The 21,385-nt window shown below is 57.0% G+C and overlaps 1 protein-coding gene across 5 annotated transcripts in view; it reads right to left on the bottom strand.

Moving 5' to 3' along the window:
* Positions 1–21,385, bottom strand: part of SORCS2 (sortilin related VPS10 domain containing receptor 2) — a 557,426-nt gene that overhangs the window by 65,960 nt on the left and 470,081 nt on the right. For all 5 annotated transcript variants that reach the window (XM_082462103.1, XM_082462100.1, XM_082462101.1 and 2 more), the window contains 4 exons: positions 13,489–13,562; positions 9,175–9,239; positions 5,348–5,466; positions 2,796–2,885 (listed from right to left, as the gene is read on the bottom strand). In XM_082462103.1, the coding sequence (XP_082318229.1) occupies positions 2,796–2,885; positions 5,348–5,466; positions 9,175–9,239; positions 13,489–13,562 (348 nt within the window). The remainder of the gene's footprint in view (positions 1–2,795; positions 2,886–5,347; positions 5,467–9,174; positions 9,240–13,488; positions 13,563–21,385) is intronic.

Here is a 21,385-nt window from a genome sequence, read left to right as displayed (position 1 = left end):
CCAGAAGTTTTTCTTAGACTGACTTGAGAAAATAAAAAAAGAAATACCTGTGGGCACAGACATATTCGTGGCAGCACTGTTTATAATTATGAAATATGGAAACAACCCAAATGTCTAAACAACAGGAGTCTGGCTTAGCTGAACAAGGTACGGTCTCCTGAGTTGAAAGTTTTGCAGCCGTTTAAGGTGGATATCATGTGTCATGTGGGAAAAATTCTCCTGAGACATGTCATGTGAAAGCCAGGCTGTAGACAGAGCGCCTGCAATGATACAGCTACAGCAGTGTCGCCTTGGCTTGGGGCCCAGGACCGAGGGAAACCATACAGGGCTCGGGAGGGAGGGAGGGCGGGAGGGAGTGGGGGGAAGGAGGAAGGGAGGCTGTGGTGAGCTCCCCTCTGCTCTGATTTCTATTGTTTCCATGACGTTACTTGGGCAATTAAAGAAAAAAAAAAAAAAGATGGGGGTGGTTTGGGGAGGAGGAAACAGGCAGGAGTTACAAATTCACCGTATAACAACAAAATCTGATTAGGAAATTCAATTAGCTAGCTCTCCGTTGTTGGTGGGAACACTGGGGTCTAGCTGCTCTCCTGAATTTGGTGGAGAGGAAGCAGGCAGCTCTCTGGACGGGCAAGGTGCTCAGCAAAGACCAAGTGTGGTCTTGAGGACCCTGCCGGGCTCGGGGTGGGGGCGGGTGATCCCTGAGGGCAGCCTGGCTTGTGCGTGGTCCTCCACTGCCTGCCGCTGGGTCCTGGGCAGGACCCCCGCGTGAGGACACGTAGTGCCAATGCAAATGCCACCGATATAAGTGGGTTCCTGGCCATCCCTTGAAACTGGATGACAGGAGGGGCATGTCTGCGTCTGGTTTCTGTCACCACTTACGATGCGGGGGCAGTACTAGCATCACAGCCTCACGACTCTTTTCAATGACCCCTGATTTCCGCAGACACGGGAAGCTGGCAGGTAGCACGTGCTGTCAGGGGCCTGCAGCGGGACTCGCGGTGGTGCTTCCTGCAAACCCCCCCCAACACAGAGACCAAGAAACACTCACTGCCGTCTCAGCCACGGGCCAGGGAGGTGCAGCCAGGGCTCGAGGTCACAGAGGTCATGACTTGGGGCTGCAGTCTCCTCATTAGACCCTCAGAGATGGCCTGGCCGCTGGTCCAGCCTCCCCCGTCCCAGGAAAGGGGCAGCGTCTGCCCAGGTCCCAGTGCCAGAGGGGAGCAGGGAGAGACCCAGGGGTCCACTCAACCCGCCCCCCCAACACCAGGACAAAGGACGCTGCTGCTGCTGCAGCCCCCAGTGGCGGAGGAAGAGCCTCTCAGAAGCTGAAAGGCCCCCCACCCCCCAGAGATGCCAAAGGCATTTGCCATAAATGAAACCATTAGCTTTTCATTTATTTTCTCGGCCAAGACTGGAGGGACTTTATTAAGCTTCCTTCTTTTCTTTTTCCTTTCCTTTCCATTTTTTCCCCCTCTTCCTTTTCTTTTTCTAAAGAGATGCTTTTAAAAGGTTTTAAAAGTCTCAGGAACTTTTCCCATTTCTGGCTCAGGAGGGATCTGTGATGTCCCGAGCAGCAGCTCCTGCATCCAAGTCCTTTCCAGCAAGCCACAGCCCCCGGGCCTGCAGGGGCCAAGGCATCCACCTCCTCTCCACCCTCCAGCCAGGTCTCTCCTGCCCCAGGGCCTTTGCACCTGCACTGTCCTACACCTGAACAGCTTTCCCCCAACCTCCGGGCTTCAGATGAAACATCCCCTTTAGGGAAGCTTCCCCCACCCTCCATCACTCTCTGCCTCGGCCTCTCATTTCCTTCGCAGTACAAATCACAGCTTGCAATTATTTTACACATTTGTCTGTCTGCTTGACTTTCTGCCTGTTTCCTCTGAAAATCCAGCCAGGGCAGGAAACCGGGGTGTCTGACTACAGCTGTAGAGTCTGTTCCTAGCTTACATTTCATGCTCGATAAGTATGTGGGGGAGAAGGGCTGCTTCAATCTGCACTTCTGAATTATGTACATGGGATGGAGACCGTCCTCTGGAGGGAGATGTGGCAGAAGGCTGGTCTCAGACTCGCCTGGACCTCGGACCTCGGTTTGAAACCTGCTTTGGTTTCTTACAAGCTGTGTGACCTCAGACGGGATGTTCAGCCTCTCTGAACATCAATCACCTCCTTTGTAAAGTTGGAGTAAAATATCAGTAGGGAGGGGGCTGTGGGGTTCACCCTGAGGCAGGGCAGGGGCAGGGTCTAGACAGCCTCCATGTCCCCCTTCTTTGCCTGCCAGGCAAGGGGAAGGAAGTAGCGTTAATTGAACACCTACTATCTACCAGGCACTATGCTAGGCAGTTGGAATGCAGAGGTGAATAAAACAGAAACCGCCCCCCAGCCCTGGAAACTCTAGTTGAAAGCAGGCGATGGGCACACTGGGTTCCCAGCACCCTGAGTGTCAGGAAGGAGAAGGGTGGGGTGTGAGCAGGAAACCGAGGCCTGGACCAGCCTGGAGGGTCAGTGGGAAGAGACATTTGTCTGAAACATCACATGTGCAGGAGTCTGGGGAAAAGAAAGACCAGGCAGAGGGAAGAACATGGCAGCGGCGCTAAGACAGAATGAAGCTGGGCACATGTGAGGATGGAGTGGAGGGGGAGGGGGCAGTAGCTGGAGGGGGAGCGGGGAGTAGCTTGCTCTTATCTATCCTGACCTGGCCACCACCAAGCACAGGTGCAAAAGCCCTGCAGCCCCACGAGTCAGTGCAGGCTCAGCACCTGGCTCAGGGGCCAGTGGAACGGGGAACCCACTCGTACCTTTGGCAACGCATACTTCGGCAGCTTCATCGGGACAAATTCATTGCGACGATAAGAGATGTAGTATTTGGTCTGGTTTGTTGAGGTTGCCTAACAGGAGGGGAAAAACAAGTTTTTAAGGGACTAGGTTTCTTGTCAAGCCAAATCCTGGTGCCAATGCCCTTTTACTTTGCTTATACATGCTCTGCCTGAAATGGGCAGACTCCTATTCATCCTTCAGAGCCCCACACCAAATGCCCCACCTCTGGGAAGTCTTCCTCCACCTCCCTCAGTTAGAACGAGCCTCCTTCCCCATGCTCTCTCAGAACCTGGCTTCCCTACGTCTGAGTTACAGACAAGGTGAAGAAAATTCTATTCCCCAGAACTCCTCTTAGGGAGAGTACTTGGTGAGCCACTGAGTGGAGGAAGAGGCAGGCCAAAGGTAAGCTCAAGCCACAGAAGATGACCACCAGACCACGAGGCAAGAGAAACAGAACGAGAGGCAACACTCCTGAGACTGTCATGTGGCCAGCACTGTCCCAAACATCTCATCGGTATCAAAACCAGCAACTCCACGACCTGTGACCATTTCCATTTTAAAGATGAGAAAAGTGAGGCCCAGAGATGGAGTAACTTGTCTCCCACGGGACATAATAGAAGACCCAGGAAAAGAGCAGCATTTGCTTCTTTGGGGAAGGGGCAAGGAGGAGGGGGTGAGAAGGGAAGAGGAGGAGCAAGGGGGCAAATGGGTGATGGGAGAGGGAGTGGGCCAGGAGCTGGACAGAGCACAGTGGCCCCTGACCTCTGGCCCCGGTCGGGCATGCACCGCGGGCTGGGCCTTCCCCCATCGGACACAGACAATGTCACCAGCGGCAGACCAGGCCTCTGCGACAAAGCTGAGAGCCAGCTGTGATCACATCTGAACCCAGACCAGCCAGTGATGACCTCGCGCCATCCAGGCTGAGTGCGCGGGGGCGGCTCCTTCACCATCACGGCTCGGCCTCCTGAGCCCCCTCCTTCCAGACCAGGTCACCGAGCAAGCCAGTTACAGCGTGGCCCCGCCTCCCGACAGCACCCGATCCGGCATCTTCCATCCTCCCCGAGCCCCCTCCCATGGCCCACCCTCGGCCAGGCCTTCCCAGCACCTCTAACTGAGCCCCCCACCCCATCCCGGGGCCCCGTGGTGCATGGTGCCTACTGCTGCACGAGGACCAGCCCAACCTGCCCAGCCACAGCTGTGCCCCCGGGGTCTCAGGCTTGGGGCGCTGGCAGACCAGACAATCACAACATTTAGAAAACACTCAACGTGAGATATGGTTGTCAAAAAAGCCAATGCTGTCATTGCTCCAACCCTTGGTAGATATTTGCAGAAACACAATGGGAGGTACTGGGAACAGACCTGGAGCCCCCACCCACACTGGACTGCAGGGTCTACGGTAAACAGTAAAGGACGACAGTGTGGCCTGGCTGTGACGGAGGAAGGCACAGAGCTGGGGGCACTCTGAAGAGGCAACCTGTGGGCCTGAAGTAGAGTGGAAGTCAGGGAAGGCTTCCTGGAGGAGGTGGTGCACGACAGTGTTGGAGGAGGAGGCGGAGAAGGGGGCGCGAGCGGTCCATGCCCAGGGAACAGCGCGTGCAAACACACAGAAGGGATGGGAAGCCGTGGGGCTGGGCGTCAGCCGAGGGTGAAGGAGAATGGGGGCGGGGCTGGGAGTCGGGGGCGGTGGTAGCAGGAGCCTCTTGCCTGGCCTGCTCTAATGGGGGCCGTGACGCACCCTGCCAGTTCCAGCCCCCAAATCCACAGGAGGCCCTGGTACACTCTGCGTGTGGAGAAGGGCACCTGGGGTGATGAAACGTCCCTGAGACGGGGGAGCCTTCAGGGGAGAGAATACCAGTGGCTGCCCCTAAGGGGCCATCTTCATAGGAGCCTTTGGATTTGTCTCATGGGATCCTAGAGAGTGGAGCAGGGGTCACTGGATGAGAGTAGAGGAAACACTTTGTCTCAGTGCTGGAATGACACTTCCAAAGATTTGAGCTATCCAGGAGAGGGGTAAGCTGTTTTAGAAGGAGTGAGCTCCTCGTCGGTGGAAGTAATCAAGAAGTGGTATGACCAGTTGTTTCCTGGAGTGTCTGAACCGTCAGACCACATGGTGGTCCCAACTGTGATGTGAGTACCTGTGTGTACAGGCAGCAGGGCTTGGTCCCTGGGCTCTGGACAGCTGATGCCTGGCGGCCAAGAGAAATGACCAGAGACCACAGCTTTGAATATCATTTCAAAGTCACCGCAACCAGATGGAACAAAACGGGTTTGGGCTTGGGGGCCCTGGGCTGTGGGAAGTTCCTGGTGGGCAGAATGGAGAAGGAGCAGGTGGCATCCCTGTGTTTTGGCCTTACGGGGTTTGGGGGGTGCCTTCCACCACCGTCACAGGGGCAGGGGAAACTGAATTAAGTAGCACTTGAAAGTAAAATAGCCATTTTATTGCTTCCTGTTTGAGTGATTCCATTTTCCCCCGAGTGGCTTATATCCCACATCACTTATTGCCGATTTCCAAGAGCCCCAGCAGGAACCTCACCTTAACGAAGATGTAATCGTCCTGCACGGTCAGGGAACTGTGGTCAATGGGGCCTGCGAACGGCACTGTCAGTGTCTTATCGGAGCAATTGTGGATCTGGCAGGTGACGTACCGAAAACCTGCAGGAGATAAGAGCCAGCCACGCGGTGCATGAAATCTCAAAGACTCAGACTCTAGCTGAAGGAGTCAGACACAGCCTCAGACATGCTTAAGTGCTGAACCTTTTTGACTCGGTCTGCGTTCCGATACCCCTGCCGCCGGTTTTGTTTGTGGGTCTGAATTTTAAACGGTGTGCCCTGTGATTACACCTGCTGCTGAGCGGGGGCAGCTCTGTGCCATGCGCGCTACTGCGAGGAGTTCTTTTAATACTCAGGACCATGCAACGATGGTCCCATCTTCCAGATGTGGAAATTGCAGCTGAGCAAGGTTAGGAGACTTGTCTACCTCAGGGCCACCCGGACTGCCTCCAGCTTTTCCTAGAGGAAGTTTCACTGGAACACAGCAGTGCCTGCTCAGTTACGCGTCACCCATGGCGCCTTCGCCGTACAATGGCAGTCACTGGCAGCAGAGACCACACGGCCAGCCGAGCTAAACCGTTTACTAGCTGGCCTTGACGGGAAGCGTTTGCTGACCCCAGCGGGAGGTCGTGCAGGGGAGCACTGCCGTGTGAGTGCAGGACTTGATCCACATTCCGTCCCATGCGCCCTCTGCCCCTGGCTTCGGGTTAGGGTTAGGGTTAGGCACGGCACCTGCACGCCCGTGGCCACCTGTATCCTCTGTCTGGGAGAGGGACCTCGGAGCAATCCGGAGAGATGGTGGGCAGGAGACCCCACACACACACATCTCCCACCCACCAGCCTTCCCTGGGCAAGCTGGGTGCATGTGGTCACCCAGGGAAGGGACAGTGCAGGGCCGTGGCTGGCATCTATGGCACCCATCACGACTCGGGACCCCTCCCCCCCTCCTGGAGTCTCTCCAACTTAAACGGGTGGGCGTGGGTAGGACTCAGGGGTTCTTTCCCCGCTAACTTTAGACAAACACTTTCATCCCTTTAGGAATATCTACGATCAAGCAAGTTGAACCCCTGTTTGGTCAGGCAGCCGCTGCTCTTACGTCAAGCCCTCTGTTTCCCGGGTTGGGGGCCCCAGCGGAGTTGCGCAGAGGCCTGGAGCCTGTGCCCCGGGGGAGCTCGTCTCTACCGCTTTCAGGCAGGAGCGGCGTTTAACCACAGGGGCCAAATGGAGCCCAGCCAGGGAACTCAGAGACGTCAGCGCTTTCGGGGCACATCCTGCCCACAGCCTTGGGTGGCCGGGCAGCATGGAGAGTGCCAGGGTGCCGGGCTGGGGGCTGGAGGACCTGCCCTAACTCACCGGCAGGGTCCCCTGGGTCTCAGCTCCTCCACTGTAACGTGGGTATTAATGCCCACCTCAAAAGAGCAGTTGAGCGTCTAGGAGACCGTGCGCACAGTAGGCCCGCAATCAGCCACGGCTGTGCCGTGGCCGCCTCCTGAACCACTTCCATCTCCCCTCTAAACGGCCTGGACACTCCCTGTGGTCAACGCTGAATTTCCTGTCGTGGGCTTGCCTGGCTGGACACGCCGTGGAGCTGAGCCCAGGCCAGACTCAAAGCAGACCACCTGCTCGCTCATTCATTCATTTACTCACTTGCCCACTCATTCGTGCGTGCATGCATTCATTCATTCATTTGTTCACTCATCTCACTATGGTCAGGCCCTCCCTGTTCCAGCTCTACTGCCAACGAGACAGACAAAGACCACCTTTCACGGGGCTGATGGTTTGTGCAGTGGGAGAAATGCCGATTCACAGCGCTTGCCAATTTCTCTGGTGTAAACCACCGCCCCCCCCGCCCACGCCGGGGTGGGCAGTCTCAAGCCGCCGAGATGATGTTTCTGACCACGGGGCTGAGAAGGGAGGTGGACGCTCGGCTCTCATGAGCCGGCACCAGCTGCAGCTCTGGGGAGAGGCAGACGGACCGACAGTGACCACGTGGTGTGACAGGCACTGAGCGTCCTCGTGTCCACGGCACGGATTGCGGCCGCAGGGCCCTGCCACGTTAGCGCAGGGGCCCAGCATCTGCTCAGGGCGACTGGCACCTGGCCGTGTGCTTATTCATTTGGTGGCTCTACTGGGGACACAGGGGTGAATCGATCAGGCCCTGCCCCGTCCCCAAGGAGCGCCAGGCCCGGGGAAGTGTGCAGAGCTGTGACAGGGCAGTCCGGGTGCTGTGGAGCCCAGAGGAGGCGGCGGGCAGCCCGAGAAAGACGTTCAGGGTGGACAGATGGGGAGCAGCGTTCCCGCAGGGGCAAGGACAGGTGTAAGGTGACCTTGGGGAACGGCCCGTAGCTCAGGCTGGCCGGGGGGTAGGTGGGGCTGGAGAGCGGGCTGGGTCCTAAAGGCCCGGAGGCTGTGCCACCAAGCTTGGCTGGACTGAGTTCTAACAGGGCTCCCGGGCTGGGGTGGCTGGAGGTAGGGGAGACGGGGGAGGGACGCTGCTCCGTCCTGGGGGCTCTTCACATGCACGCCACAGCTGCTAGGCTCAGGGTCCCTCCTCCCCCGGGGAAGGTGGGCTGCGCGGAATCATCGCTGGGTGAAAACGGCGCCCCTTGTTGAGGATGGAGGCCTGGCCCTCCTCCTCACTGGAGGTGGGAGATCACGAGACATCCCCTGCCTCTGCTGCGTTGAGCCCCGCTGGGGATCGTGTTGCCGTGAGCGTGGCCAGGATGCTTTTGGATTTGTGTGTGGAGGATGGTGGGGCTGCGGTCTGTCCCGGCCCGTGACCCTGTGATTTGGGGCGACCTGGAACCTCTGTGAGCTTTCTGCTCCTGGTCAGTGAAGCTGAAGACACAGTAACATTCCCGCAGGATGGGGGGTCCAGGGAAGAGCCGAGGGCTTGGACGTGGTAAAGGGACCCACTGCACATTGACACACGACGTCCCCAGGCTGAGCACCACATGTGGGGCCCATTTCACAGACAAGGAGGCCGAGGCGCAGGGTCACTTCCAGGGTCACGTGGCTGGCACGTGGCGGGCAGGGAGCTGACTCCGGCGCCTCTGTCGCCAGCCAGGACTCCGGTGCCTGGCACCACTGAACCTACCCTCCACATGGTATGGCCCAGCCAGGGGACAGCTGTTTGCACTTGTCAGCTCCCACTGTTGGTTAAGTGTGACTCTGCCCGGGTCTCCACTCCGAGAGAAACCACCAGGACGTCCCACCAGGCAAGGGGCAGGGCTGCGTCTTGTTCTTGACCCTGCTGGGGACCCTGCTGCATCCCCAGCAGGGTCAGCCCTGGGCCTGGTCCACAGGGGACTCAGTCAGTGTTTGTTGAATGAAGGCACAATCTACAGGTCCTCTCGGCTCTGATGTTCTAGAACATCCCATGGTTCTGCCGCCAGTGCCACTCCTTCAGGAGCACAGAGGACCTTTCTCATAGCATGCGCGGCCCCTGGGCTCATCGGCCAGGAAGCTCCTTGCCCCACTGGAGGGGGGCAGCCATCGGAGGCCCTGCCCCACCTCAGCACTCAGCAAGCTTGCTGGGGGGCAGGGTGGGCGCTGAGAGATGGGGAAACACTCAATGCTCAGGGGCCAGAACAAGTCGTCCTCTCAATAGACTTTGCCACTGGAGTGGGACTCCTTGACTTCAATTTATCCCCGGTTGGAAAACAAGCACATTTAAAATTTAAAATTATGCCGCATCGTAACACAGCAAGGTCAGCTGTGCAGGGCCAGCCACGAAGGACAAGGGCAGCCGAGCCGGCCACGGGGTGAGCAGACTTGGGGCGCCTGGGCTCCTGTACCCTCCCGGCTTACCTCCTCCGAGCTCCTGGGCCTCCACGTGGACCACGTCAGGGTCAGCGTCCACCCCCGAGACAGCCCTGGAAAAGAACGGCCGAGGTTGGCGTCGGCAATGGAGCCCTCAGGCCCTTCTTGCAGGGCCTGTGTGGTCCCCGAGCCCCAGGCAGCCATGTGGCCTCCCGGATCTGGGGCTCAGAGGACACGGTCCTCCCCAAGAGCCCACCTGCGCCTGGGAGGCCGACGGAGCCCTGGCCTCTGCCTTGCAGGGCCCAGGGTTTGCTGGGCATTCTTCCGTTTAGAGTAGTTTAGAGAAGACTTTCACATCCGTGCGTGTAGGTGTGTGTATGCGTGTAGGTGTGTGTATGTGTGTGTGCGTGCGCATGTGTGTTAATGATCAAAACAATCCTAGGGGGCAGGAGATGCCTGGGAACGTCACCCTAATTTAGCCACTGAGGGCACGGAGGCTCAGAGGAGCAAAACAACCCCCCGGAGGGCGCAGACGCGGATTCACAGCAGGACCCTCCCTTTTCCCTTAGCCCTGCTCCCCTTCGTGCCCCCTTCACAGTGCATCCTTGGGAAGGCACTGCTGTCAGCCACTGGCCCCTCCCCTGACCACACTGCTCCAGGGGTTCGGGCAGCGCACGGAGCCCAGGGGGACCGTGGCTGCCCACGACGGAGCGTTCAACACGGCCCGAGAAGAATGGGACGAAGACACACCCTGGGGGGGGGGCAGGGACTGGGCTGCCTCCTCCAGGGGAGCTGGGCACAGCACTGACCCCCGCCCGCCCAGCACAGGGCCTGGCACCCAGGAGGCGAAGCGCAGGTTTTTCAACTGATGATGTGACGTGGTCCAGGGTTTCCCAGATTTTACCGGTTCCAGGTATCGACTGGACTGTCATCTCCTGCCATGTTCTGTATGTCAGCTCCCTTTAGAACCTTCTATCTACTTCAGCCATCTCTTGAGCAAGAACACCCGGGACGTCACGGGTGTGGGGAGCTGATTGTATTTGTTATAACGTACATTCCAGCCGGTGTGACTGTTAAACGCCATCCACCAAGCCGACCCTCTCACAGACAGTGATGTGAGGCAGCACCTTGACTTTGCCAAAGAGCAAACTGAGAGTCTGATGCAGAGGTCACTTCCCACGGCCACTCAGCGCCCAGGACAGGCATCTCCATGGCCCCTGCAGGCCAATGAGATGTCCCTGCCACCGAGTGCTCAGTCCCCACCACTGACAGTCCCCGGAGTTGGCCCCTCTCAGCTCTCAACCTGATTCCTAACGGGCTTGGCACCAGGGAGCCTGTCTGCTTCACCTCCTCCAGGGGCCAGGTGGTCCCAGGTGGACAGAGGAAATCCACAGCGCTCCCCGTGGCGGGATGTGCAGTCCGTGATGCTTCAAACGTGGGTGCCGGCAGAAGTCACTCTGACTCTCCGTAGAGTCTCCATCGCAAGGTGAAGTGTTGATTTAGGTCTTGTGAATAGACCATTTGTAAGCTCCTTGGAAGGAGGTCTCCTGCCTGACATTTTCCTCTCTTTTCTGAATAAAGAGAGACATTGTTCCCTTTACCAGGAGCACTGACCGGTCCTCAGCTGGGCAGATGGAATTTTAGTTTGCCCATCCATCATCTGTAAATGGGGTCATGGCACTCGGCCTGTCACTCATCCACTCACTCACTCTCTCATTCCCTCTCTCTCTCTCACTCTCCATTGGAGCCTCTCCCCTGCCACTTCCCAGCACGCCCACACCAGGCCCTGCACCAGGCAGGGAGCACAGTGGGCCTGAGGTCCCTGCCCCAGAAACCCTTGGTCACGGGTTTTGAAGACCACGTGAAACTCTGCATTTACACACCTCAGACGAAGCCTGGCTCCCTGTGGGAAATGACAAGCATTGAGCCCTGGGCCTTCTTGTGTGTCAAGGTCCCCAAAGATAGTATTTGGGGAAGGCCCTTGGTCTATTGTTTAGAAACAGCAGTCACATGAGAAGACCTGTGGCCATGCAGGCTCAACAAAGAGTGCAGGGAGTTGATTGCTACTCCTTTGGATACTAATGAAAGCTCTGATGCAAACAGTTCTGGTAAACCCTCTAAGACACCACCACCAGGGCTGTTGTGGGATGAACTCTGTCTTCCCCTCACCTCCCTTCAGGACAGAAGTACTGCCACTTGCTTCACACCTGGGCAGGCACTGGAGCTCATGGAGGCGGAAGGCTGAGGCTTTACGGGTGAGCGTGGGTTCGAGGCGGGAGGAAGACTTGGAAACGCCCGGGGAAGTGCAGGCGGCCAGACTGCCCGGCAGAGAGGCCAAGGGCAAGGTCACTGGCTACGGACAGAGGCAGCCATGGCCCATGACCTAGGACAAGTGCCCTGGCCTCTCTGGGCCGCCGCTTCCCCCTCTGCAACATAAGGGGAAGACAGCTGGGTGCCGTTGTGTGGCTCTCATAAGAGGATGCACTCGGACCCGAGGTCTGGCGCCCGGTGCCCCGTCAGTGTTCACAACGTGGCTGCTGCTGGGCGGTCCTTACAATGTTGTCCCCGTGCCGTTGAGAGACCAGCAGGGAGGTGACGCGTCAGGGCATTCGTGGGCCCAGAACGTAGTAGGTCTCCCAGACCCCGGCCACGGCCCCATGAGGCCAGTCTAACGAGTTCACTTGTTTAAGCTTCTCAAAACATTAAGGGTCTGAGTCTCAGACAGAACACGGGGCTTCGGCGATTCCCGCTGTCAGTTCAAGGACAGAGAGCGCCTTGGAAGTGCTGTCAAAACAGCATTATTCACTGTTTACAAGAGGGGCCCGTCCCTGTGCTGTCACCACGTTCCCGGGGAGACTCCTGGGCCCCGAGCAGACAAGTGTCTGGCGTGATTATCCCTCTCGCATAACGACTTGGAGCAATTTGAGAAACCTGGGGGAAGAAATAATTTGATTTGCCCGTGATAACAACGCGTCTGAATGAGCACCAACTTAGCTTTCAGTGCCTGCGGGCTGTTTCTCTCTGTGGTCCCAGAGGGCTCCCTGGGACTTGGACGTGCTGGCAGAACCGCTCCCCACCAGTCCCCCCCCAGTCCTGATCTGCCAACTTCCCAGGCCGCCCTGCTCAGAAACCCCACCTCCTGGCCCCCCTCCCCACCTCCTTGAGCCCCTGCGGGCTAACAGTTGACAAGAATGACAGGGCCTGTGATTGATGCCGTGCTCCAGTTTCCGAGGAAGGACCCGGGACCTCTCGAGGGCGGCCACGTGGAGGGAGCCCTCACACCTCCCCCCCTCCAACCCGGGGTGGAAGACACACCCCCAGGCCGTTGTTCCGGAGGCGAGACCAAAGCTTCCCTTCAGCCTGTGGCCCTATGTCCGCAAACTAGTTCCTGGCCCCGATTAGCATGAAGACGCAGAAGGAGCAATAGGGGGATGGGAAGCTCTTCCCACAGCGTTTGTCCTGGGGACGCAGGGCTGGGCCTGACTGGGAGGCCTGGGCGTGCGTGTGCAGCCCAAATGAGATAAGAAGGGAGAGGACGTGAGTGTGTGTCACTTTCACACTCAGGAAAACGCAGTTTGGTGGAAAGAGCCCGTGTGTCACTGCATGCATCTCCAGAGGTAGTTTAGGCGGGGGTGGGTGGCAGCCGGGTCGGGGCGCCAGCGTGGGCTCTGAGCCCCGCCTTTGGCTTCTGCTTCCTCTGCCCCTGGACCTCGTCCCTGTCTCATCTTCGTGGGCCGCACTCGCCTATCCAACAGGTGTTTCCTGCGCACCGGGGCCTCCTTGCTGGGGCGGTGAGACTAGAGCGCCACGCAAATCGATTGTTGAGGGGCTCCCAAGAGATGACACAAACGCGGAGGGGGCCCGGGCACCAGCTGGGGCAGGAGTGAGGGTCCAATACCGGCAGGGGCTGAGGAAGCCATGGGGCAGGGGAGGCTGCACTGCCGGGCCGTCAGCCGGGGGCGGAGTCGGGACCAGGACAGGAGAGGCAGGGGCAGTGGGAAGGGGGAGGGGGGGGTCCGTGGGGAGGGGGACAGTGGGCCTGCTGTGTGTCGGGCACTGGGCCAGCTCTATGTGCATTCCCCCTACTATGGGGGAATCAGAGGCCCAGAGAGGGAGATTCACGTGTGCGAAACCGCACAGCTGGTTCGTGGGTGCGCGCGTGGCCTGAGCGACACCAAGCCCCAGCTCTCAACCCTTTCCTACGCTGTCCCGGGAGAGCAGAGAGGACGCCCCGGAGGCCCCCCTGGGATGAGGAGGGCAGGGCTGGGGCAGAGAGGAGAAGGTGGGGGACCTGAGCTGGGGGCCGAGGGGGCTGACTTGGCCTCGCCGGGGCTCCCCGGGTCCTGGCGGGGGCATGCTCACCAGAACACGTGGTCTTTGGTCACTCGCTCCTGCAGAAGAGTCCACCTCTTCCCCAGGTCAGACGATACGTAGAGCTTTAGGGCGGAAGGAGGAGAGAGAAAAGGTTGGTCATGACATGAGGAGTGAGTCTCTTCTGAGAGCTGCATCACCCTTGGATGATGACTGCCCCGGGGGAGGCTGGCTGGTCCTGTCCAACCTGGCGAGGACCTGTTGGGCACAGGCCCTGTGCTCCAGGTGGGTACAGACCAGCCTCCGAGAGGCGGAAGGTCAGGCACGGGGGCTCCATAAAGGGCCAGTCTCGACCCCAGGCCAGCTGGTAGGAGGCCAGAGACAGGGGCGGAGGCCCCCGGAGGAGGTGTGTCTTAGTGCAGGCACCCAGGAGGGACTTGAATGTCCTTTATGCATGTGGGGCGGGGGGAGGGCGCTCTGGAGGAGGGAGCAGGAAGTGTGAGACGGTCAGTTCAGGACACAGCAGAGACCTCTGAAGCCTGGTTGGGGCCTTGACCGCTATGGTAGCCCAGGGTCTGTGCTTGGGGTTTAATGCTCCACAGTCGCTAACTTGAAGGACCTAATAATATTATCTCTGAACTTGAGATTTGTGAGCAGAGCCGGACGGAGCAATGAGCTGGCGTGGGGCTCGGAGCCCGGGTTCCCGTGGCTCTGCCAGCGCCTCCAGGGGCGCTGCCACCTTCCACCCCTGGGGGTGGGCCTGGGCCTGGGGAGGGTCAAGGTTGGGTGGCCGTGCGCTGAGTCCTGAGGCCCTGGGAGCCTGGAAGGCCTGCGTCCACCCTGCCTGTGTCCCTGTGCACAGAGAGTAGGACATTAGTAGCTAATAAAGACACCGTGACAGCTGGAGAGAGACCATGGAAGAAAGGGTTTGTCCCAATTTTTAAACGCTTCTCATTTTGCGCTGGACCCTGTAAAGTACACGGCCAGCCCTGCCTGAGACCACCAGGCCGCTGGACAAGACGAGGCTCTCAGGAGGGCTGAGGCCAGCTGCCGTGGGGCGGAGGCAGGGAGGCCCCAAGGAGGCCAGGCCTCGGTCCGGCCCTGGGCTGCAGGCTCATGGAGGGGAGGAGAGGGCTCCGGAAGGGGCCTGTTTAGAGAGCTGAACAGGTCCTGGGAGGAGGGAAGGGGGAGGCTGCGTCTAGGGCTCTGACCTGGGGACCTCGGGTGGGAACAGAGCCTCGAGTGAGCAGAGTGGGCTTGGGAAATGCCAAGTTGAAGTTGCAGGGGCCACAGGGCAAGACCTGAAGGGGAGGGAGGGGACAGCTCCCTGGGGATCACAGGACAGGGTGGGGGGGAGGAGCGCCCGCTCCATCCTGCACCAGCCTCCCCTGGGACTCAGTAGCTCCATTTCTTTTCTTTTCTTTCTTTTTTTTTATAAATTTATTTATTTATTTTTGGCTGCGTTGGGTCTTCGTTGTTGCACGGGGGCTTTCTCTAGTTGCGGCGAGCGGGGGCTACACTTCATTGAGGGGTGCGGGCTGCTCTTGTTGGGAGCACGGGCTCTAGGCACGTGGGCTTCAGTAGTTGTGGCACACGGGCCCAGTAGTTTTGGCGCACGGGCTCTAGAGCGCAGGCTCAGCAGTTGTGGCACACAGGCTTAGTTGCTCCACGGCATGTGGGATCTTCCCGGACCAGGGCTCGATCCTGTGTCTCCTGCATTGGCAGGCGGATTCTTAACCACTGCGCCTCCAGGGAAGCCCCTCAATAGCTGCATTTCTTAAACCAAGGCCCTGGGAGCCAGTGTGATGTGCAGGAGGTGGCCGTGATGGGTGTGGGCTACCCCATCACAGCCCTGGTGCTTCCCCAGATGCGTCTCCACGCCCTGGAGGCCAAGAGAAGCCGCGTACAGCACAGGCTCCCCGGCCCAGAGCTCCGGGGCTGAGCCACACCCGGCCCTGCGTCTGCAAAGCTCGTGGTCCAGGAGGAGAAACGACAGACCCGAAGGCAAAGGGTTGCCCCTGAGCACAGACACTTGCCGGACGCTGGGGGAGCAGGAGGGAGGATGGTGCCCAGGGCCCTGGGGCAGCTCACACAGAAACAGGTGTGCGAACACCCTTACAGCGCATACGTGGACTCACAGACATGCACACACGGGGACAGACACACGGAAGCCCGCATGGGCGCAGATACACGTATACACGCAAGCTCACACGCTCAAGCATATACACACAGGGAGACACACAAGCGCACGCGCCACCCGGCCCCCAGACACAGACGTGCACGTGCTTACACACGTGCACACACGTGTGAACGCACACAGACACAGAGACACAGCTACGCATGCACGCACCCATAGACACATACGCGCACACACGAGCAAACCCTCCAGTCGTCACCGGGGCCTGGTGGTGGGCGGGGAGCCGGCGCCTGTTGGGTCCTGGCCCCATGGGGCTGGAGCGTGCACACACACACACGCACACACACGCGCGCCCATGTGGGATCCTGGCCACCACATACCCCTCCCCTCCCCCCCAGCCTGGGGGTGGCGGGGATGTCTGCAGCCTCTGTTCTGGGGATAAACCGCCATCCTGTTTTGCTCCTGTTGCCCTTCTGATGCCTCTGTGACCAGTTCCCTGTGTTAGGGTCCCTCCGTGAGCCACCTGGAGGTTCCTTGTTCCTCCCTGGACACCGCCTGTTGCCTGGCATCAGTGCAACATCAGGCTCGTGGGGATGTCTGCAGGCAGAGGAGGGCAGAGGCCCTTCCAGGGGGAGGGAGCGCCCGAGCACAGGCCTGGGAGCAGGAGGTAGGGGGTGGGAGGTGCTCAGCAAACAGCAAGTCGGCCTCCAGGTGCTGGGCCTCAGTCTGTGCAAAAGTGAGGCTCACAGCCAGACGCTGAGGATGGGGCAGAGCTGTGACTTCATCTCTTAGGGGTGGGGAGTCAGGGAAGAGTTAAGCAGGTGGTGGCAGCTCTGCTCACGTGGTGGCCCTCCGTCTGCTCTATTTGGGAGGCTAGTGGGATGGGGAGTGGTCCCTATCCTGCTGGAGGAGGCCTGGCCTCCTCCTTCCTCTCCAGAATGGCTGGGCAGTCCCCAACGGCAACACGGAAACCCAGGCCCCTGTCTCCCAAGTTTGGGGCCGGCACACCTGGGCTCAGATCCCTGCCCTCCCTTTCTGGAGTCACCCAGGTGAACCTCAGCTTTTCTCAGTTGTAAAACGGGTGGCATCCTCCTTCAGGAGGTCAGGAGGGTTCAAGTGGGTCCCGCGTGTCAGGACTTCACGCAGGCAAGGCGTGCGCTGAACTGGGGCTCTGAAGCCCCCGGACTGAGCGTCGTGCCCACCGTCCTCCTAGACAGAGCTGCCCGGGGCGAGACGGAGACTGCGGATGTGAGCCTAACACTCCCACTTGGCCCCGCGATCCTGTTCAGTTCTGCTCCTGCCCACACTGTCACTCTGGGGTGTCCGAATCGCCTTTCCCCCTTGCCAACAACAGCCCTGAAAACTACAGATTCCCCAGCTGCCTAGGAGAGAAATTTCAGGAAAACGTTCTCTCCCTCTTCCCCGCAGCTGCAGAATTGCAGAATGGCCCCTGCGTGAACGATTCCTCCTTGAAAAGGTCATCTCCTAACCTCGGGGTCTTGTGAGAAGACGCCCCACTTCAGGATGGCTGTCCCTACCCGTAAGAATCACCGAGAGCCTCTAGAAAGAAAGTCACTCTGAATAGTTGTCTGACTGACACTTTGTGACCTGGTGACAATTGCATAACAGTTGATCCTTTTTCTTAAACTTGGGAGTTTTCTTTGTTAAGCTCCTCTCCTCTGCTCTCACCTGCAGGGAGAAAACACTCAGGCTGCGAGATTTTCTTACTCAAAGAGGCTGAGAGTCTGCATCTTAGTCTGTATTCCACCCGGTGCCAGCCGCTGCCCCCAGCTACCCCTGCAGGGCTCCCCACACCCTGGCTACTCAGAGCCAATGTCCCCTCCCCAAATTCCTCAAGCCCCAGGCTCCTGCTATATTCAACTCTTGCCGTTTTCTGGACCCACCTTTTTTCTCTCTCTTGCCTCTAGGCCTTCGCACATGTTGTTCCCTCTGCCTGGAACACCCCTCTTCCCCTCTTCCACCACCCGGCCGACTCCTCCCTCTCAGGGCAGTCTCACTTTACCCATCTGCAAATCGGGAGAGCACAGCTCATGTCCTCAGGCAATAAGTGAATAAAAAGGAGTCTGAGGCCACCAGTCTCAGGATTATGTAACCTCCGGGTTAACGGATGGCGTTATTGTTGCCATCACCACCGACGCACTTGCATTTATGACATCTGCCCCAGAACTTTATGAAGCCTTTCCAATTTGCTCTCATGGGAGGTGATTGCATAACACACAACCAACTGCTGCAGAAATAGAACATATCTGCTGAATAAAGGACAAACACCGGCAAATAAACACGTCAGGGACATCCTAGTTACTGCAGCTAAAACCCACACAGCGATGTCCTGGGGAAGGGTCGACTTCCTCTAGACCACTCCTCTAAGAAAAATAAAAAGATCAGAAGATGTTCTGATCTGCTGTAAAGGTAAAACGATCAGAAGTGAGAACAAGGGCGAAATAAAGGAAAAGGAGGAGGATCAAGTCAGAGGGAAGGTGCATTCCATTCACAGACATGTGTGCCAGGAAGTCTCACACAATAATTAGAAGCATTGCAATTCCGCCCGGCTTTCAGTGGTAGGTTGGGTATGATGGTTGGAACTCAGCATCCTTCCTTCCCTTGCTGTAGGGCACCTGGGCACACTGCAAAGGCTGAAAAGCTGAGATGCAACATCGCTCAGACTCCCTTGCAGCTAGAATTCTGGGTCAGATAGATGCACGCATGCGAGGTTTGGAAGGGGACAGTTCCATGGAGGCAGTTTCCTGCTGCCTCGGGCCATTTATTTTATTATATTGAAGTACAGTTGATGTACAATGTGTTAGTTTCAGCTGTACAGCACAGTGATTCAGTTTTATATATATACATATGTATATATGTATATATATATTCTTTTTCAGACTCTTTTCCCTTATAAGTTATTACAAAATATTGAGTATAGTTCCCTGCGCTATACAGTAGGACCCTGTTGTGTATCTGTTTTATATACAGTAGTGTATATATGTTAATCCCAACCTCCTAACATATCCATAGGTTTGTTTTCTATGTCTGTGGCTCTGTTTCTGTTTTGTAAATAAGTTTATTTGTATCTATTTTTTTTTAGATTCCACATATAAGTGATGTCACATGGTATATGTCTTTCTCTGTCTGACTTACTTCACTTAGTATGATCATCTCCAGGTCCATGCATGTTGCTGCAAATGGCATTATTTTATTCTTTTTTATGGCTGAGTAATATTCCATCATATTGTATATATGTACCACATCTTCTTTATCCATTCATCTGTCGATGGACATTTAGGTTGCCTCCATGCCTTGGCTATTGTGAATAGTGTTGCTATGAACATAGAGGGTGTATGTGTCTTTTCGAATAACAGTTTTCTCTGGATATATGCCCAGGAGTGGGATTGCTGGATCATATAGTCACTCTGTTTTGCTGGCCAGCAAGGTCATGGGTGTGTGCTTGGCATCCATCTTCCAGCTCTGTGGGGTGGAGGGGCAGATGTGGTGGAGGCAGCAGCTGGACAAACCTCTGTCTCTGTGGATGTTCCCAGGCAGTGTGGGCTGCAGCAGTGGTGCTTTCAGACGCCTGGAGCCCGGCCTCAGCTGCATGTTCTTGACCTTGGTGACCCCAGTGGAGTTCCCAGTCCCCCACCTTCCCCTGCTGGTCCAGCTTCACAGGCTTCTGGGAGGATCCTTGGGAGTCTGGCCTGAAGCCGCACCTCTAGCCCTCCCAAAAGTTTAGAGCGCACCCAACGCCCCATGCTAAATCCTTTTTCTGCTTAAAATATCCAGAGTGAGTTCTCGTTCCTGCCCTGAGCCTTGTCGGACACAACAGTCAGAGCAAAAAGGAACACACTCTGAGCTGTGAGATTCTCACTGCTCACAAAGCTGTTCTCATGATGACAGCACCCTCTACTCATCCCTTTTTTTTCAAAGTTATTTTTAAATTAATTTATCTATTTTTAAAAATTTATTTTACTTTTGGCTGCCTTGGGTCTTTGTTGCTGTGCACAGGCTTTCTCCAGTTGTGGCGAGAGGGGGCTACTCTTGGCTATGCTGTGCGGGCTTCTCATTGAGGTGGCTTCTCTTGCTGCCAAGCATGGGCTCTAGGTGCGCGGGCTTCAGTAGCTGTGGCACGCGGGCTCTAGAGCGCAGGCTCAGTAGCTGTGGCACACGGGCTTAGTTGCTCCGCGGCATGTGGGATCTTCCCGGACCAGGGCTGGAACCCGTGTCCCCTGCATTGGCAGGCGGATTCTTAACCACTGCGCCACCAGGGAAGCCCCAGACTCATCCCTTCTTAAGAGAGCTCTTGCCCGCCCCACCCCACCCCCTTGATAGCACTCCCCCTCCTTTTCAGCCTATATAAACGCAAACACGGCTTCATTTGGGCTGGAGGATTGCAGGGGTTCATTTTTCTTTCTTTTCTTGTGCGATCATCTTTGTGGTTCTGAAGTTGTATTAAAAAGTAAATTTACATCCTGGCTCATTCTCTAAGCCCCTGGTCAACCCCCCTCCTCCAGGAAGGCTTCCCTGATTGGCCACCCAAGGTGTCTTGTCTCCTCTACTAAGTTTCTGGAAGGCAGTCTCAGGCTCAGACCAATTTCTCACAGTGCTGGGAAGCAGAGGAGGTTCTCGATGGGAAGCAGAATAAAACATAAGAGTGGGTCTATTGATGTTTTAGAGGTAAGTGCCCAGGGCTCTGCCTGTGAGCAGGTCTGAGGTCCGAGCAGAGGGGAACAGGCTGGTCAGTTTCGTGCCAGGGGTCCCCAGCGAGCTGGCGTGGGGAGGGACTGCCCAGCTCTCACATCCTTTTGATTCCAGGAGCCTAATGCAATTTGCTGAGACTTGAAAGAAAAAAAACCACTGCATTCAGCTCTCACCCAAGGAGGCTGTCCAGGCTCCAAATAAGGTAGCCTCAGAGCGCCCCAAATTCTAATGACACAGTAAAGGAGGGAACTAGAAGTAGGGGGGCAGGGCAGCCTGAGGGGTGGAAGGACAGTCTTTGCTAGAGGAAGGGGCAGGCATCTGGGAAGAAAAGGAAGGGGAGGGAATAGAGGAGAGCGTTTGCTTTTGTAAAGATCTGCAAGTTCTTGTGAGCGAGATATCTATGTCCAGCCTGTGGACTCTGGGTTTGGCATATGACTTGCTTTGCCCAGCGGGAAGGGATGTGATGTTTTCCAGGTCAAAGCAGACACGTGGAGGTTCTCATGTGGTTTCCTCTGGCCCTCGGAGCCTCTGCCCTCCATCATGAGAACGGCATGTCCGCAAGTAACCGCTGGTTCCAGAACAAGAGACCTGAACCCTGGCAGGAGGCACGCCTGTCTAGTCAGTCCCAAGCGAGCCCGGCAGGACCCCCGCTGACTCGCAGACGCAAGAATAAGAAAGAATGCTTGTTGTGAGCCAGTGAGGTTTGGGGCTGTGTGTTACTCAGCATTATAGCAGCAGACGCCTACCGAACACACCAGGTCTGTTGGCATCAAAGTCAGTGTTGTCCTACCAGCCATCTTGCTGAAACCATAATGCCTAAAAAAACAGCCCTGCTGTCATTGTTATTAATGTCCTCAAATTCCTCATTCCTTTTACAACCACAGTGAAGCCTTTCTTCCCTCCTTTTTCTTTCCCCATAGTCACAGAAAAGACCCAAAGAAAATAACTGAGATTTCAGCTCCATTAATTTTCCAGGGCACCATAAATTAAAAAGCAATTGCAATGCAGTCAATCTCTGTGGGAAAATAAGTCTCTGTGATTGTGCTTTAGTCTAAATACATGGAAGGCTAAGTAGCACTATTAATACCCAGAATACATGCT

This window comes from Balaenoptera physalus, assembly GCF_965194825.1.
Source record: "Balaenoptera physalus genome assembly, chromosome: 5".
Lineage (NCBI taxonomy): Eukaryota > Metazoa > Chordata > Mammalia > Artiodactyla > Balaenopteridae > Balaenoptera > Balaenoptera physalus.
Note: the sequence above shows the minus strand (reverse complement) of the source record. Positions and strands in the feature narration are given on the sequence as shown.